This window comes from Coccinella septempunctata, chromosome 3 (genome assembly GCF_907165205.1).
Source record: "Coccinella septempunctata chromosome 3, icCocSept1.1, whole genome shotgun sequence".
Lineage (NCBI taxonomy): Eukaryota > Metazoa > Arthropoda > Insecta > Coleoptera > Coccinellidae > Coccinella > Coccinella septempunctata.
Genome location: NC_058191.1, coordinates 10,055,673 through 10,073,474, shown reverse-complemented (window position 1 = coordinate 10,073,474; position 17,802 = coordinate 10,055,673). Strand labels below are relative to the sequence as shown.

At 35.5% G+C, this 17,802-nt stretch overlaps 1 protein-coding gene across 2 annotated transcripts; it reads right to left on the bottom strand.

Moving 5' to 3' along the window:
* Positions 1-464: 464 nt before the first annotated feature.
* Positions 465-17,051, bottom strand: LOC123309429 (proton channel OtopLc-like). 2 transcript variants are annotated; one of them, XM_044892551.1, is made up of 10 exons: positions 16,990-17,051; positions 11,971-12,066; positions 11,807-11,921; positions 11,595-11,700; positions 8,079-8,171; positions 7,867-8,027; positions 6,228-6,579; positions 4,852-5,066; positions 3,656-3,882; positions 465-978 (listed from the first exon to the last, which is right to left on the bottom strand). In XM_044892551.1, exons 1-10 carry the CDS (start codon positions 17,007-17,009, stop codon positions 585-587), a joined length of 1,779 nt encoding a protein of 592 aa, XP_044748486.1. In that variant the 5' UTR covers positions 17,010-17,051; the 3' UTR covers positions 465-584. The 2 variants fall into 2 exon arrangements, with proteins under 2 accessions (XP_044748486.1, XP_044748487.1); XM_044892552.1 differs by lacking the exons at positions 11,595-11,700; positions 11,971-12,066; positions 16,990-17,051 and having other exon boundaries at positions 11,807-11,914.
* Positions 17,052-17,802: the final 751 nt, after the last annotated feature.

The following is a 17,802-nucleotide window of genomic DNA, read 5'->3' as shown; positions in this document are numbered from 1 at the left end:
GCTAATTTGCTTCTGATTAATGCTACTTTGAAATTGATGTTGCCAATTTGAATTTGACTAATCTCATTTTGATTCTGACGAGCGCCAATTTGAACTTGAAAGTATTAATGGGTTTGTGGTTGCTTCTTTCAAAATACAATCAATACCAATATTATTGCGACAGGTTATTGTTTGTATTGGCCTAATATGGTGAAAAACTAGGACTATGATTTTTACATAGTAAAACTGCAACCACTAAAAGAAACGTGTAGAATTATTAATTGAATCTGCTGCATAAAATGAATGGGACCACGAGGAAAAAATGTAACTCAGAGTAATAAATTCTTATTCAGATAAGAGTTATTATTTATTATTTGTAGTGCATAATTTACAGTTGTTTCATTTATGTAATTATGCACACTCAGCGTTCATAAACCTTAAAGCTTTATAAGTTTTTTTCGATTATGATCTCTAGAAATGGAATTGTCCTGCCAAAAAGAAATTGAAATATTCATATATTCTTTCATACAGAAATTTACATACAAATGAGATAAAAATATGAATTACTATATGTTTAAGAGATAGCCGAAAATCTCTCTAATTTTTTACTGAAATTCACTATAATTTTCACCTTCACTGGTAAACTCTCTGCAAGAAGTCCCAATCGCAGTGGTCTTATAGACGTGTGTCCAGATCTCATAAAAACACACAGTTGACTGAAACCTGTATGTTAACATCAAGGGAATGGACACGTGCGTGATGATGTTCCAAGCTAGAAGCCCATAAAAATCCATCTGAATCGGATGGGAGGTAGATTTGTTATGGTTGAAACGGCATATGACCCAATTGGCGAAATTGCTGAGAAGGAGGAAGGTAACAAGCTGTTTTCCTGGTTTTCTTCTAATGTGGGACTTAGAAACGCATCTTCTCCTCCAAGCTATCAAGACTAATGTTGTTTGAGAACAGCTCTGAATCACACAGGACAGAGATGTTATGATTCTGAAAATGATTTTTATAACAAAAAAAAGGAAGGAAGAAATTTCATATTTCAATAATATTTCAAATAGTTTTCGAATTGATAGCAATATTGGGAACATATTAACTTTTTCAACTGATAGAAGTGAAAGATGTCCAAACGCTTCTGCTAAAATATATACACAACAAGCGTTCTACTTTTTCGGGCCCATTCACCCTAAAAAACCATAATAAAATGAATTCCATCAATATCGAGGACAAAACCACAACCGTTCGCTATTGATGGGTTGAATTGAAACCACCACACCCGCAAAATAACAAAAGGGAATGTATGAAAAAGACGAAGAGAGGTTGCTGTCTTAGGTCATGTAGCAATGAATCCGCCCTTTATTACTAGGAAATTGTCCAATGTATCTGTTGTTTCACGTACAACAGATGATCCCTATCGCCGACTCCAGTTCTGTGGAGTGGTTAGTGAAATGATTAACGGTAATCAAAACTACCTGTTCGATATCTGTTTTTCGGACTAGTGTTCATTTTACCTTAGCGGCATTGCAAATCGGCGTAACTGTCGATATTGGTCAGATGAAAATCCAAGATTATTTCGTGAGGTGCATACTCAGCTTCCCCAGAAGTTAAATGTTTGGGCGGGTATTTATGGAAATCACATAATCAACCCATTTTTTACCCGGTAATTTCACAGGCCACATTTATTTGGATGTATTGGAGAACGCTATTAATCTAGCCCTTGTGCAAGTGTTGTAGAATGCAAAAGACCATCAAACGAAAATTTTCGAACAATATGGTGTTGTTCCACCACTCAGTTCTTGAATGAGAATTTTCCTCACGCCTGGATTGGATGAAGGGGGACATATTAAGTGCCACCCAGATCACCTGATCTGACTCCATTGAACTTTTTTCTACGTATGGAGTCACCTAAAATCCAAGATTTACACTACCCAGCCTGAGTCACTGCATGGTTTTCACACTCGGATCATTAGTGAATGCCGTCAAATTAAACCAGAAATCTTGAGTAATGTATGAGGACGTTCTCAGAAAAACTTATATTACTGCATAGAAGGGAATGGTGCTCATTTCCAGCTTTAGTGAACTCATCACAAAAGTACCTAGTTTTTCACTCTTTTACCTGTCATTTCGTTATTGAGGGACATTTCAGGATCAGATAGTACTCGATAAGATCTTTAACATATGTATCCCAACACCCCTCATCCCTATTCAAAATCAAGGTGTTGTGCTCACCCCCATTAGGGAGATTTTTTACTGGGATGAAAAGAGCAGAAAAGTTGTTTCCCCTCGAATCAGAAATGGACGAGTTCGAGCAGTTCTTCATATTTTTATTTTGAAGCCGAGAAATCGATGTGTTAAGTTTTCGTTGGACCACACTGTATATCCATTTCACGAAACAGAACAAATTTGTTTTGATTCATTCATATATGCAATGATATACGTAATTCTGCATGTCGTTACCATGGTTATTACATCGTTGGCGTTCGGGGCATAGAGACATGACAGAATATAATTTGCTCTATAATATTTGAGTTCAGAAAAAATCTCTGCTACATAATTTTTTCCGCACGCATAAACATGAAAAAAAAGTGACTGTTTGCGACTTGAAATGCGTGCGGGAAAAGGCTTGAACGCGCTCGCTTGTGAAACATTTTTTTCTCGAGCTTGTTAGATTTTCAGAGGATATGAATTAGACCCAGGGGATTTTCAAGACATTGACAATTTGAAAGTGACGCAAGGTCACAGTGCTGTTTTGCAAATGCAGAAAAATCGTTACTTTTACATACTCGAGTGTGTACGATTTTCATACAGACAGGGGCGCCGTCATGACCGGCAAACTGGGCACCCTACCGGGGAGCACATTCTGGGGGCGGCAAATCAGTTGATACCAATTTCTTCCCACCAAATTTTTTTTTTCAAAAGTGAAAAGACGAAAATATTCAATTATTAGAGTGAAATCGAAAAGGCGACTTTTTGCGCTTGGTCGCCAAACAATTCACATATGTTCTTCTCAAAGTACCGAATAAAAATGCACTTTAACCAGAAACAAGGGGAATACCGCCAGATGGAAAACGATCAAAGTTGCCGCATTCTACTCATAAATACAAAACTATCAAAGTCAGCCTGTGAATATCTCCACCGCAGCGGCCACTCACTGTTCCTTTTTTTGCTCTCTAGCCAGTAGATCTCTTTGATAAACGTTACAGACTGTATAGTTTTTGGGAAGGCTTCCAAGATAATTCAGAAATAATTTTTATATTCTGTTCTTCAATCTGAATTTGAAATGTTAATTTCTGAGAGGAATTCAAAATACTTGAGAAGCAAGAGTACCTATCAACCCTTTACAATAGTATATCGTGTTTATACGAATTAAGAGTGTTGTAGATTTTCATATATCTCTTTATCTGTGTACCATATATTTTCGTAGAGCTCGAATTGTCATATTGAAATAATGTATACTTTTTAACATATAATTAACCACACTTATCTTAATCTGACATTGCTCGAGTATTTTTTTCACTTTTCTGACAGACTGTCCTGGACAATTCTCCTTAAATGCAGTTCTAATTTTTGGTACATGTACCTACAGGGTCCAAGATATCTCCCTTATATTAGTCTGACAATATCAAGATCAATTGAAACTGAATGAAAATAAGAAGGCGGTCATCCTTACCTTATTACTTTATTGAATGCTACTCCGCCTCTTACTGCCATATGGGTAGCACCCAAAACTTGAAATAAATTATAAATAAAAACGCCTGACTGAGAAAGAAGTAACAGGACATGTTCCAACTCAAGTTGTCTGCTCATTTTGTAATAACCAATATCCCTTATGGATATTATACAAAGAATCGAGGCCAAAGTTCCTGCCCAGAATAGGAGGAACTCCAGAGCATTTACCTGCAAAATACGAAGTGGAGAATACTCGGAACATAGATACAAGGAATGGAAAATAAACATTTGTTGTTGTCCAAAGACTGTGTCGCCAATCACAATTGAGATCATTCGATCTGACATCATTGTCACGTCAATTTTCCGTACAAAAAGGTAGGATATATATAAATTTATTTATTTTACGCCACTGCCTTAGTGTCGCGCTAGACCTAGACAGAGAAGCATCGAATGTTTGTACCACAACAATACATAGCACGTCAATGTCCATTCCATGTATTTATGTTCTAAGGGAGAATATGGGTCTAGAAATTTTGTTAATCGTGATCGTGCTGGAAAATCAATCGTTCTTCAAGTTCTTCTTTCATTACTGCAGTTACTTACATCGCTAAAATGAATAATATGGCAATTTCACAATCCGTGTACAGGCTGTCCCAAATTTGATGCTCACTGAGAGCATCTCGAGAACATAAAAAAAATCTTCAAAGACCCCCATTCTCTTTTTTCGAAATAATTAGATATATGAAAGCCGATCATAAAAATCTTGATTCGTTCTCGAGTTTCAGGGCGTTTATGAAAAATGACTATCTCAAATATTCCGTTTTATCTTGGTTCGAGATATTCGAAAATTTCTGAAACATTTTATTCAGTAATTAATATGTTCTATATGATACTCGTAATGGATCATATAGAAATTAATTACCATTCCAGAGATGGAGGGGAGAGTTGGTGTTTTTAAATGGGACACTGTTTATTTTTCAAGACAGTTTTTTTTTCTACCTCAAGGATCTACTGTTAAAATATGTGTACGAGTCAAAGACTCACCCTGTATAAATTATAAATAAATTGAGTATTATTGATGAATGAAAATCATCAGCAACCAATTTTATAAATATCATAATCAGAATTCATAGTAATGTAAATTTCCGATTATGAATATATTTTTCAAGATATCATCAGTTTTTTTTTCATACTCACTAGCAGAATGCCTATGTGCCAATAGTCTCCATGATTCTCTAGTTCTGAATATAAGATCAGACTCATTATGGTTAATATGATGACCAGAATTCCACTGAAAAGACCTTTATGTGCTTTAGAACAATCCACTGAAAATCTGCTCTTTGTCCTGCCATAAACATCTGTAGTACTTTCAGTAAATGTTTCTCTCAACTGTATACGATTCGCTTTCCTTTCTAAAAATGAACTGAAATTAATTGATATAATATAATAGATTGGGTAAAAATAAATCCACTATTTTTTTTCAACTTGTGTGTATTGTGTGATTTGAGTCAAAGATGAACCGTTTTGTTCTATAGGTAATTCAGTTTGATTTTGAAGGTAGCCTCAGAATACCTCTCTCATAGAAGTCTTGGTCCCTATTGGCGAGAAACTTGTAATCGATTTCCACAATCTTTTGATGCCTATTTCTTATCACTAAGGAAGTTTTGCAATGCAAGAAAAACATGGTCATCGCTTGGTGCAAGATCCGTACTATTTGATGGATGCATCAAAACTTCCAATCCGAGCACTTGGAGTTCCTGGGGAGTCACTTCAATAGACGTGTGTGTTCTGTCGTGGTCTGAACAGAAAAAGCCTTTCTTACTGACTAACTCTGGCCGTTTCCGTTATAATCGTAGACACTAGAGATCTGAATTCAGTGTTTGGTCACATAGAAGCAACTGATAATGAAATACTTCCACAAATGGACCGTAGGACATTCAGGGTCGTTTGTCCTGTTTATGCCACCGTACGAGCTGCTTCAACGAGCATTGACCACGATGGTTTTCGCACACTGTTGTCGTACTCGTATGTCAGTATGTCACCCTCACCCATTTCTCATCCCCAAGTCATCCGCTTAAGAAATAGGTCTATTCCATTTCGTTTGGCCATTTTTGCAGATACAAATTAGATTCCTTATATATTTTGCGTCAATTGGTGTGGTAACCAAACATCGAGCTCCAGCTTTTTGCAAATGGTTTGAAACCTTTTTATGGTCCATCTGGCGTAACTACCGCTCTATTTCTTTATGTTATACAGTGCGCAAAGTGAAAATTTCTGCACTCCTATAAAAAAGATACAAAGACCTTGCCAAAAGAGTACCACATGACCCACTTTACCTATTCAAAAAATTTAGAGGTTTGATGGGGATGGCACAAGGTGCAACAAAAATCCTTCAAAAATGCATAAAAATTTGGTAAAAGTGAAACAAAAATTGACCTGTTTCAGGATTTTGTTGCCAAATATTTTTCTTCTGAGAAAATGAATATGTTCCATAATTTTTACGCGCACTGTATAGTGCTCGAAAATGAATGAAAATACATATATTAAATATTCATTTTTGTTATTATATTTACCTCCTATTCCATTTGTAAGGTTCTTCTTCCACATCAATCCCAAAATAACAGCACATAAAACACTAAACTCTATGGTACAAGGTGCTAGATAGGGCTCTGTCTTGAACAACAAAGGTCCTATTATATTGGTTTCCATACATTGTTCCTTCTTATCGTAAAATCGTTTTGTTTCGAAAACGATTGGCAGAAGAGAATGATTCCCTAAGTTCTTAGCGAGTAACTTCTGTGCAGTTTTGTATATATCATGTTGTGTTTCTTTGACTACCACTTGAAACCACTCACATAGATTTGTGCCTATCATGTGCATGAGCCCGAACCTAGCTATCATCTTACTCTTTTGCACATGAATGAACTGAAAGGTAATCATGAAGAATGTATGAAGATAGGTCAGGTAAAATTAAATTCTCATAGCTAAATTATACCCAATTTTCAACAATCTATGCGGATTCCGTTTTGATTTTTAATGATGTTTACGTCTAATTTCTTTTTTCGCCGACTTCAACAAAAAATTATATTTTACGTGGGTACTAATACTAAGTTCGAAAAATACACTCCGTCGCCTCTCTCTACTTCTATTGTTCTTTTTATCGAATTTAGTGGAAAAGATTCGATTAAAAGAACGATAGGAGTAGAGAGAGGCGATGGAGTGTATTTTTCGAACTTAGTATAATTATCGAACGAAAATTTGACTATTTTTGACGGCAAATATTTTTCGTCCGCTTCAACAAAACATAACATAATTTATTGATCCTGAAAGAAAATACAACCCATATAGGATAGGGTTTAAGTACCTTTAAGCTAAACAATCACATAAATATTCTTCTAGCGAGTAGAAACCTTTTGACAATAACATATTCTTGATTTCTTTTTTGAATTTATGTAGGTATATTCATATATTTCACAGCGGATGACATTTTTCGTCCGTAAACTGTTTTCATCCGCTTTTCGTCTACAAATAGTATAGGCATGAATGGCATGATTGAATCCATTTCGTGAATACAGGCTTTGATGAAAATAAAAGTAATATTACAATAATTATCATTTGCAGTTGACAAATTAAGTTATACCATGAAGTTTCATTTTTCGTTCATTGTCAGGCCACAATTTTTTCCATCTGATTTGCTCCTGACAAATCAGGGCAAGAATTTACGAAGGAGCAGATCAATTATGTGAATTTTTTATTTGATTTTGTCTCAGAGACTGAGGGTGAAAACCCTAAAGAATTTTAGAAGAGTCCTCTCAGTTTGAATTTCAATCGATATCTCAAACGAACACGAACTTTAAATTTTATTCAATATTCAATAAGCCTGATTGGTAAACATTTTAGCTTAAAATCTTTAGGCCCCAGAGACTTGTTATTTTCGAGGTAGTTTCCTAAACCCGATTGTACTAATATGCCGATTTTGAGTTCGTCAATGGCAAAATCCGCCTCATGGTTTCGGAATTATGAGTAGCTGACTTTTTTCTTGTTAATGATTAGGCAGTACGTCAGCACCTGGATGGATGGCAATTTTTGTTATGCGTCTGAACAAGGGCTTTCAATCTATCGTCGTAAATTTCCACTCACGCACATCAGATAAACTCTAAATTAGTTCATTAAGATGTAAAATTAAAAAACCCTATGTCTTGATATACTCACATTATTCGTGGATAAAACAAAAAATATCTGCATTAGAACGAAAATTATTCGAAGGCAAGGCTTCATGGCTTTCACAGGATGTCTACAATCATTTTCAGCAGAATATTCAAAATATTGTGCAAATTGAAATCCTGAGTATATCACAGAACCCATGCCAAAGCCTGAAAACATGTTCCGTGATGTATTTCATTCAAGGAATGCCAAATGTTCACCTGTTACCCCCATTCTCAGATAAAAGCTGCCATATCTCACAGGCTGGTTAATATTTTCTGGTTCAGCCAATTCAAATGTCATTGGTATCGTACCTGAAAATGCATAAGGGGAGTTTTGAAGTTCTCATAATTCGTACTAGAGGATCCATCAATGTAAGATAGTAGAAAAGCAGCCATTCTTTATGTGTTTCTTTTGACGTTTCCCCTGCAACTACAGTAGACCAACTCAAAGAGATTTACTTCTAAGATTATATAACATGGCTTTATCACTCTGATAAGACAGTTTTTATGCCCCCACACTAAGGTTAAGTGGTTACGTCGTAGCCGGTGTTCATTGGTTCTGAGTTCGTCTTAAGCTGCATTCACAATCAATTCGCGGGCCGAAGTGCACTTCGGCACGAAATTTACCATTCGCAATAATCTTGGAACCAAATACTCAAATGAATCAAAAATGTAACTGATCAAAACATAAGCATCAGCATCATCTATAGCCGGCACGAAATTCCTGGCCGAAGTGATAGTTTGCAACTTGCAAGAAATTTTGTCTTGAATTTCATTGTGAATGGTAACGGAGAACGCCATCTGCTAAGCTTCCGTGCCGAAGTGCACTTCGGCTCGTGAATTGATTGTGAATGTAGCTTTATAGATGACTGATGACTGGCAGATGAAGGACGTCAGAGTGTTCAGTAAACCGATAAGTATACTGCCGGCGTTAGGAAAAGTAGTAGAAAGAATTTTAGCCACGCGGCTAGATGAGGAAACCGAAAATCTGAAACTAATACCACCCGAACAGTTCGGATTCAGAAGAGAGCATTCAACAGAGCAACAATTATTAAGACTCACAGAATACAGTACAGAGGTATTCCAAATCAAACAAGCTGCAGGTATTGTTTCACTAGACGTCGCCAGAGCATTCGACAGAGTATGGCATGAAGGATTAATATATAAAATGAGATGTGCTGGATATTCCATCAAAATATGAAAGTTCATTAGGAATTATTTCAAAAATAGAATATTTTACGTGAAAGTGGAAGGAGAATGCTCCACAACTAGAGATATAGAGGCTGGAGTACCCCAAGGATCAGTACTTGGCCACTTCTGTACAACATATACATTCACGATACTCCGAAGAATCCAAGAACCATGCTAACGATATATGCTGACAACACAGGCATAGCAACCCACTATTACTTAATAGAACGAGTTCTTCAATAAACGATTGACGAAAAAATTGACTGGTGCAGAAAGTGGAAAATCAAGCTCAATGGACAAAAGAGCCAAACAATATTACATCAGAAGAGAAAACTGCGACCTACAACGAATCTAGAAGTTGACGGCGAAGAAATCGATTGGAAAAATGAAGCCAAATATTTAGGAATAACGCAGAATAACGCTTGACAAAGGAATGACTTGAAAAAGTCATATCAAACAAGCAATAGACAGAACGGAAATAGCGATGAATAGACTCTACCCTCTGATAGGAAGAAGAAGCCACATGTCGAAAGAGACAAAATTGAAGATAATCAAAGCCGTTGCTAGGCCTCAACTGACTTATGGATCAGTTGCCTGGGGTTCGCGGCAAAGAGCCATATCAAAAGAATTCAGGCCACTGAAAACAAGCTGCTTCGATGTGCACCTTGGTTTGTCAGGAATAGACAGTTTTATACAGATTTATATGGACCTTAAATCGGAAACCATAACGGAATTCATGAACAGAAAAGCAGAGAAATTATTCGAAATAGCGAAAAACCATCCGAATCAAGAATTTAGTAGACTAGTGAAATTTACCGAAGGAGACCAAGAGATCAATTGAAAAGATATTAAAATAAGAACTGAAACTTATTGATTAATCAATAAGTTGAGGGGGAACAAGTGTAGGGATTCTAACTCTCCCGAGCTCGAAACCCACTAAAAACCCTTAACTGCTTCTTGAATATTGGTTCCGGGCATTTGCCTATAAACCGTTCATCTCTTATCCGTTTTTTTTTCTCGCAAGCTCTCGTGCTGGGATTTATGTGTATATCCTCTATTGAATAACACTTTATTACATTAATTAATCCAATATCTATTTTATATAAAACTCACATATGAAGAGGAGAAGGCACTTTCAAATGGTTATTTCCATACGTAGTGGAAACGCGACTCAGCTTGTATAATTCATGCACAGATTTCTGCTCTGAAGATGCGCACTGCAGTTATCTTTGAAACGTCAGATGAAATACATAAATACAAAGCCCAGAAAGTAATAACCTATATTGATATTGTAATTCGGCTTTATTCCCATTTTATTATTATTAATAAAAATAATAATAAATATTATTATTTATTTATTAACTAAGAAGCAAATGAAGAGTAGTTGGGGAGCCGACGATGCTATATCGGGATTTACTCGAGTGTCGTAGAGACCTAGTGGATTTTGAAGATTAGATGGTAGAAAGAAAAAAAAGTACCACTTTTAGCGGTGGGGAAAGCGTCTGCAGGGTCTCAAAGATGTAAAAAAAAATTGTCAGGTGTACATACTCGAGCGTGTCAGATTAAGATACTGGATATGCTCTACATGTCTCTGATGATGAATTCATGCGTATCTGACAGTTTACGCGGTGGGACTGCCCGTAAGGAAGAGTTGAAAATGGTAAAAAAAAAAAAATTCCAGCGTCTCAGATTTCTGGAGGATATGTTAATTGGACCCAGAGGAAGCTACTTTTCAAGGGACTGACAATTTGGACGTGACGCAAGGTCACAGCGGCCCTTTGAAAATGCAAAAAAAAATCATTACTTGTACATACTCGAGCGTGTCAGATTTTCATACAGATGGTTAATTAGAGTGTTGTAGACGTGTTGACCCATTAATCTGACACTAATCAGGGGGGTTTTCTTAATCTGACACTTTGAAGATGATTAAAATGCTTTTTTTTCGAATATTTCATCCTAAAAATTTGCCTAATTTGACCAGCTATAATTTGTCTAACTCATAAGCCGATTTTGGATTTTCAGCCAGGCGTGCAAAGCTCAATTTTTTTTTCTGGGCGTCACTGACACAGGATATTTTTTATCATTATGCCTACTTGTTGTTCATGGTGTGAATGTAAGGCAACAAAAAATTTCCTCTTTTGGCAAAGAATTTGGAAATAGTGGGGAAAATTACAAAGTCTTTTTTGTTGTTGGATGGATTATTAGATCAATAACTCGGGACGTTTTTGCCATTTTTCCGATATATTGCGTTGCTTTGGAAATATCACCATATCGTAAAATTCTTAATAGAATAAAAATGAAGTTTGTTTTTGTTATTCTAATAAATTCTTACGGGAGTGATATTTTTTATTTTTGTTTATAAGTTAGAGTGAAAAGTTCAATCTATTCATAGATACTAGTTGACTAATTATTTGGCATGTTTTCATCATCTTTCTGGTTGAAATTCTTCAACAGCCCAAATAATTATCCTCCATCATCAAGAATTTTACGTTTGCTATTTATGAGTAATTATTGGGAATGGTTTGTTAAAACGATTCTACTCACTTTGCATCTCATATAAACTCAACCTAACAGACTTTTCTCTCACTTGCACTAAGCATATGTAACATAAAAAAGTTATACTACCAGCGTACAGGTAAATATAAAAAATCTGAAAATAAATTGAAAAAATTTAAATTATTGAATCAGAACCTTTTGATATATTTCAAAATATTTTCTCAAAAAGGAGAAAGTTTTTTTTGATCCAAAATACTCACTCTGAAAATATATATATTACTATTTAGAGTTATTGCATCTGTTATCGGCAAAGCTACCCCAAGGACTACTATAGCTTTGCAATAAAGGCTCGCAACGAAATTCACCAGGAATTCACTGAAAAAAAAATGGTTTCAATTCAGGAAATAGATGGATGTCATCCTACTTCTCCAGTTTCTCCTTCACTGCCTCTGGTTTTCTCGGTGTAGGTCCAAAATTACGTCCTTCTACATCTGATAGAGCTGGCGACGAACAATGTAATCTTGAAAAATATAACATAATATTAGAGAGTTGAAATGTGCACAGTAGGTACGTTAGCCTGAAAAAAGTTTACGTGAGGAATATCCTCAAATACAACGTTTATGTGTTGTAATGAAATTTGAATTGAAGTGCTGACGTTAAACCTAACCTATTTGACTTTTATGTTTAGCGTGAACTAAACAAAATAAAATATATTGGATTCGTTGAGATAGTGGAAGTAGAAAAAATATTTTTATTGTAAAAGTCGTAATAAATTTTCAATCAGGCTTTTATATTATTGAATTCATTCAAAATGGAAATAATTAGTTATTCTTAAAGCAGAATAATTTGAGTACTAAGAATTAAAAGATGAAAGATATTCCAGATACATATACCTATTTTACGATGATTATGTTGGAAACTGAGAAGTATTTTATGTGCTTTAATATTGAGCCTCGACAGCTGGAATAATATTTGCAAGATTATTCTTTGATGATTTATATATGTTGAACAGTCGTGTACTGAAATCCGTCAGTTTGTGAAATGACTACATAGTTAGTTTAAAAATTGACGAATGTTTTCTGAAATACTATTGAAATACAGATCGTTCAAATATCGGCCTGAAATTTTCAGTCAGTTTGTAAACTGCGAACAACACACTTGACGGATTGGCAAATCATTAAATGAATCTCATCCTTGAACGTTTCGTGCCTTTTGGCGACTGCTGTATTGAAGTGTTACATTGGAACGGGGAATTCTCCTCAAGTTGGGTTATCACAGCATATGCAAGTTTAAACTGAATAATTATGAGATTCATTCATGAATTTTTCAAATGTACCGCGAAAACTATTCAAAAACATTCTTCAAATGTGAGATTTAAATTTTTTTTTATATCGCTTCGTTTCTAGTTTACGATTTGGCAGCAGCGCCTACTAGAAAATAAGAAGAACAATGGCTTGTTTATAAAATAACAGCTGTTGATTTACAGCCATCATAAGGCGCGTACTCACTGGCGAGCCTCAATAGCAATCTCATCAAGATAGTGTATTTGTTGTCCTTATTATCAACGCATATTTCAGTCGATGTTGCCAACTTGTGTTATAGAAACGGAACGCTTTAAATTTCAAATACCCATTTTCATTTTCCATTTGTAAGTACTTAAAATAATTTTTTTTGGAAACGGTTGAGATGATTATTTCAAAATGTGCTGCTCAAAGATATTTCATAAAAAGGTAAAAGTTTAGATTAGTGCCCACCTCCGATTTTGACGTCGATTATTTCTTAGATGAAGTCTTGTATAAAAAAATCGATTGATACATGTCTCAACTTCGGGAGACTTGTAGTTTGGGAGATATGATTTTTTAAATTTCCTATAAAAATTGCGAATATTCGGTTTAAATCAGTCGAATTGAAATATTTTCCCTGTTCAGCGCTGAAATAAACAGGAGCCCATAAGGTATACATCATTTTCTTCAGAAGGCGTATTCCCTATTAGCAGAACTTCCTTATCCTAGTCATAAGAACAAAGAAATAATGACCACAATTAGTTTTTTAATATTTTATTATCGAAAGACAACAAAGAGAAAAAGTTTTGTGAGTAAATGCAACATATTTCTTGAATTGAATTGAGTAAAAATTACTTATTGCAGTTCCTTTCTCAAAATATGAAGAAAGGAGCAAAGATTCCGAAACGTTGGCAAAGTTGTAAATGTGATACTTACTTATCCAAATCCCTGTAAAAATCCCTGTAGAAATTTAGAAATCACACGAAGTTGCCGTTTTGGAGCCATAGCTGTCTCGATAATTGCTGACATGAGTATGCCTGTAAGAGGTGTTGGAATAAGATTCAGATTTTATGGAGGCCTATTTAACTTGAAGCGCCTCAGAGCAAAAACCCGTACAAAGTTTATCACGGAACTTCAATATGCAGACGACTGCGCACTTATCGCTAGCAGCTCAGAGGATCTACAGATAATGCTGGACACCCATAAACATATATACGAAGCTTTAGGCCTTAGACTCAATATCGACAAAACCGAAATCCTGGTAAGTGCGCCAGAAAGCCTTCAAATAGATATCAGCCTGGAGAATGAAACTCTAGAACAGGTCGAGCAGTTCAAATAATTGGGAAGCTTCATAAATACTAGGGCTAACCTAGACACGGAAATACACAACCGTATCAATTCGGCATCACGGGCATTCTGGAAGCTAAAGGTCAGAATATTTCAAAATCACGACCTCAATCTGAAGACCAAGACAGCTGTTTACAAAGCAGTCGTCCTCCCAATGCTCCTTTACGGAAGCGAAAGCTGGACGCCCTACAGGCGACATATTAAACAGCTTGAACAAACGCAACAACGTCATCTAAGACAGATAATGCACATCAGATGGTTCCACAAAGTTTCGAATGCAGAAGTCTGGCAACGCGCGAGTTGTACAACAATTGATACTCAAGTAACGAGGGCCCGACTCAGATGGTGCGGCCACAATCCGAGGATGCAAGACACAAGACTCCCCAAAACAGCTCTGTATGGCGAATTGGCAGAGGGAACCCGGAAACCAGGAGGCCAGTATAAGCGGTTTGAGGATACACTATATACTATATCCCTAAAATCAGTTAATGCCAATCATAACTGGGAACAACTAGCGTTAGACTGGTCACAGTGGAGGTCTATGGTGCACAGTTATAATGGAGACACGAGAAGAATACAGCGGCGGCCAGATCTGTTTGGTGAGTATCCATGCCCGGAGTGTAGAAGGATCTGTAGGTCACGGTTGGGTTCTCTTCTGTTATAGGAAGGCAAACAGTCGCAATTAGCCCTAGGAAATTATAAGTCTGTTTTTTTTTATGTCTTTTTGTAGATTTATTCCCGTTAACGGGATACAGCACTGAATGAATAAATGACTGGCGTCTGGCGAAGATTCCCAGGACGGGTACCTTTGTACGCGACCATGGTTTCGTCTATAGAATATATTCTCGGTATGATATTTGCGGAAATTTTGTCGAAGGCTGTCAACCAAAGGACGAATTTTGAAGTAGGTACCTATTTTTATTATCTTCATTCACAAACTCATTATTATTGAAAGGAATATATCGTCTCAATGTTTTGAATCGTTTGACGGACATGAGGGAAGCAATTTGTTCAATCCGTGTTGCACTGGCGAAATAATCCTCATATGAGGGAAGATCTATTATACCCATCAACATCATAATGGATAAAAAATCTGTAATTTCTTTGGCATTAGAAGCTATTCATGTCCCAGTTTTCAGTTTGTTGAGTATTATATAAATTTGTCAATTATGTCCGTTATATATTACTTATGTCACAGGAAAAAAGCTAGCAGAAATATTTTAATGGTGTGAGAACTTCTTTATTTTCGGTGGGATGAAAATCTGTCTCTACTAGGCCAGAGAATATCCTCTTGTGTCCAACTGAATGTAAGTTCAGAAACCTTCTTTTTCTTTGTGGGAGGTTCATCGCATTCGATGCTACAATAAATATTTATGAGGTGTTATAAGAATATAAATTAATTATTTTGGGCAGCAACCACCGGATGATTGATTTCTTGTTTTCAGTATGTTGCTAAGTATTTGTTAAAGTGTCAAGTAGTGAAAAATAGCCATACCTCCACGAAAATTTTCTGATATTTACCGAGAGCTTGGTTTCCTTTGGTCTTCAGAATGAGAGGAACATTTTCCTCATCCACATTATCCGATGTATCTGAGACCTGGAGAGGAGGTGGTAATCTACTTCTGCTTTTTTACATAAAATAAACTGCAAGAAATGACTCCATATCGCTTCAATTCATTCATATCTATCTGGAATTTACGACTGAAATGAGCAGAGTAACCATATGGTCACGCATATACTAACTCTAAATATTATGGTATAAAAATAAATAGTCACGTAGAATAAAAATAAAATATCATACCTTATATACTCAAGAAGCCTATTTAGCTGAAATTAAATGAACATAAATGTGTAAAATTATCACTAATTCCACTAGCACTACCGTAACCACTAAATTCGCGCGAACAAGCACCAACATGACGGATTTGGAATTACCGACTGCGCAAACTCAGCTTGGTTTGGATTTCCCTTACCTAAGCACAGATGTATCCATACGGTTATATCGCCTGTCTTTGAATACTTTGTTACCATATGGTTACTTAGTACACAAAGTAGCACCTATTTTGGCATAGCGTGAACCGATAAAGGGTAAATAAATACAGTACACATTAGTTAGTACTAATGGGGCACCAATAGGTATTGTTTGTTCATATAGTAGATATTTGAAATATAAACATGAAGCCCCCGGATTGTGTTGCAAATTGGTAAGGTCAAGTTTAATAGACACTGAAATATTTTTCTTGGAAAAAACCTAAATTGCAACAAGGCACATTCACATCAAGAACACCAATTCAAAAAACAAGTAAGAAAAAATATTACAGTGAATCATGTCCAAGTGAAATACACTTTTTGAATGGTGATTCACAATGTGTTACTTCGCATTGGGAATAGTGTAAGGCTAAAGGTTTCAGTAGTCGATGACGAATATTAAAAAAAATAAGATCAGACTATAGGACTTAATCACTAGGGAATTATGGGATCTAATGAAGTAATGATGTGTGGATGTAAATAAAAATTCTTCTGAAATTTTCTTTGATTCTCAAAAGAAGGCGATTTTTTTGAAATCTTAGATGAAATTTATAAGATGATTCCAAATCTACTTTTCATGAACACGACGTGACAGCCTTCTATACTGCTAAATATAGAAAAATTCCGAACAATATCTTGAGCGACACAATATATGAATTTAATTTTAAATAGCAATATAAAAATTGTTTTACCCCGTTTCACAAAAAAGTCCGTCAGATATTTTGAAATATTTCATTTTCCTCACTGAAACATTGACGAAATATTTATTTAGAAGTTTCGCCTACCTGTTAGGTAATCTGTTCATTTTCACTGCACTTCAACAATAACATCTTGACCTCTCGCGAACAATTTACGAACTTTTTTGTGTACAGAGAGTTTAACATATCAGGTATAATTTTCAAAATTAGAATAATCAAAACCATCCTTGAATCAGAACGAAGTCAGTTGATATTCTATAACGTTTTTGGGATGAATCCCAAATTTTTTGTGGATACTCATTTTATAATTTTAATCCAATCAATTTGATTCCGTCGGATGATTTATAGTAAAGTGTAGGTAAGAAGAAGCGATTTACTAGAGCGTGCCAGATTAATATAGTGATTACTTGGACCATATGCCTGTACCGAAAAATTAGCCTTGTATATAGGTAGGGGATATGTGTAAGAAAGCGTCGAAAAAGTAAAAAGCATATCAGCAAACATATCATATTCAAACGTGCCAGATTAAGATGTATTCAATTGATTACATGTCGAAAAGAGTTTACTTCGACAATCTGAAATTTTAGCGTGATGCAAGGGAGTTGAAGGGTGTCTAATGTAAAAAAGAATCGTTTTTCAAAGGAAAAGATTCAAAGAAAAAACGTGAAAAAGATAATCTTAGATATATTCACAACTCCAAGTAAAGGAAAAAGTTGATAAATGTAACAAAAATACGTTTTCCTGAAGTATCTGTTTTGTCCGAAGCAATTTTTCATCAGTTCGGCTGTTTTGGAAATAGGGGTAAATACAGTATATTTGTTATTGTTATTTGTTGAGAGCAAGTTTTACAAAACATTACTCCCAAAGTACTGCCTGTTTTGAATTGGGGTAAAAGCATAT

Excerpts from the sequence above, each read along its gene's own strand:
- LOC123309429 (XM_044892551.1), bottom strand. The coding sequence starts at position 17,009 with ATGAACAGATTACCTAACAG. Across the intron at positions 3,883-4,851 it reads GGCACATAGGCATTCTGCTA|GTAAATGCTCTGGAGTTCCT; the intron begins GTGAGTATGAAA and ends CGTATTTTGCAG. Across the intron at positions 979-3,655 it reads GCATTCAATAAAGTAATAAG|AATCATAACATCTCTGTCCT; the intron begins GTAAGGATGACC and ends AATCATTTTCAG.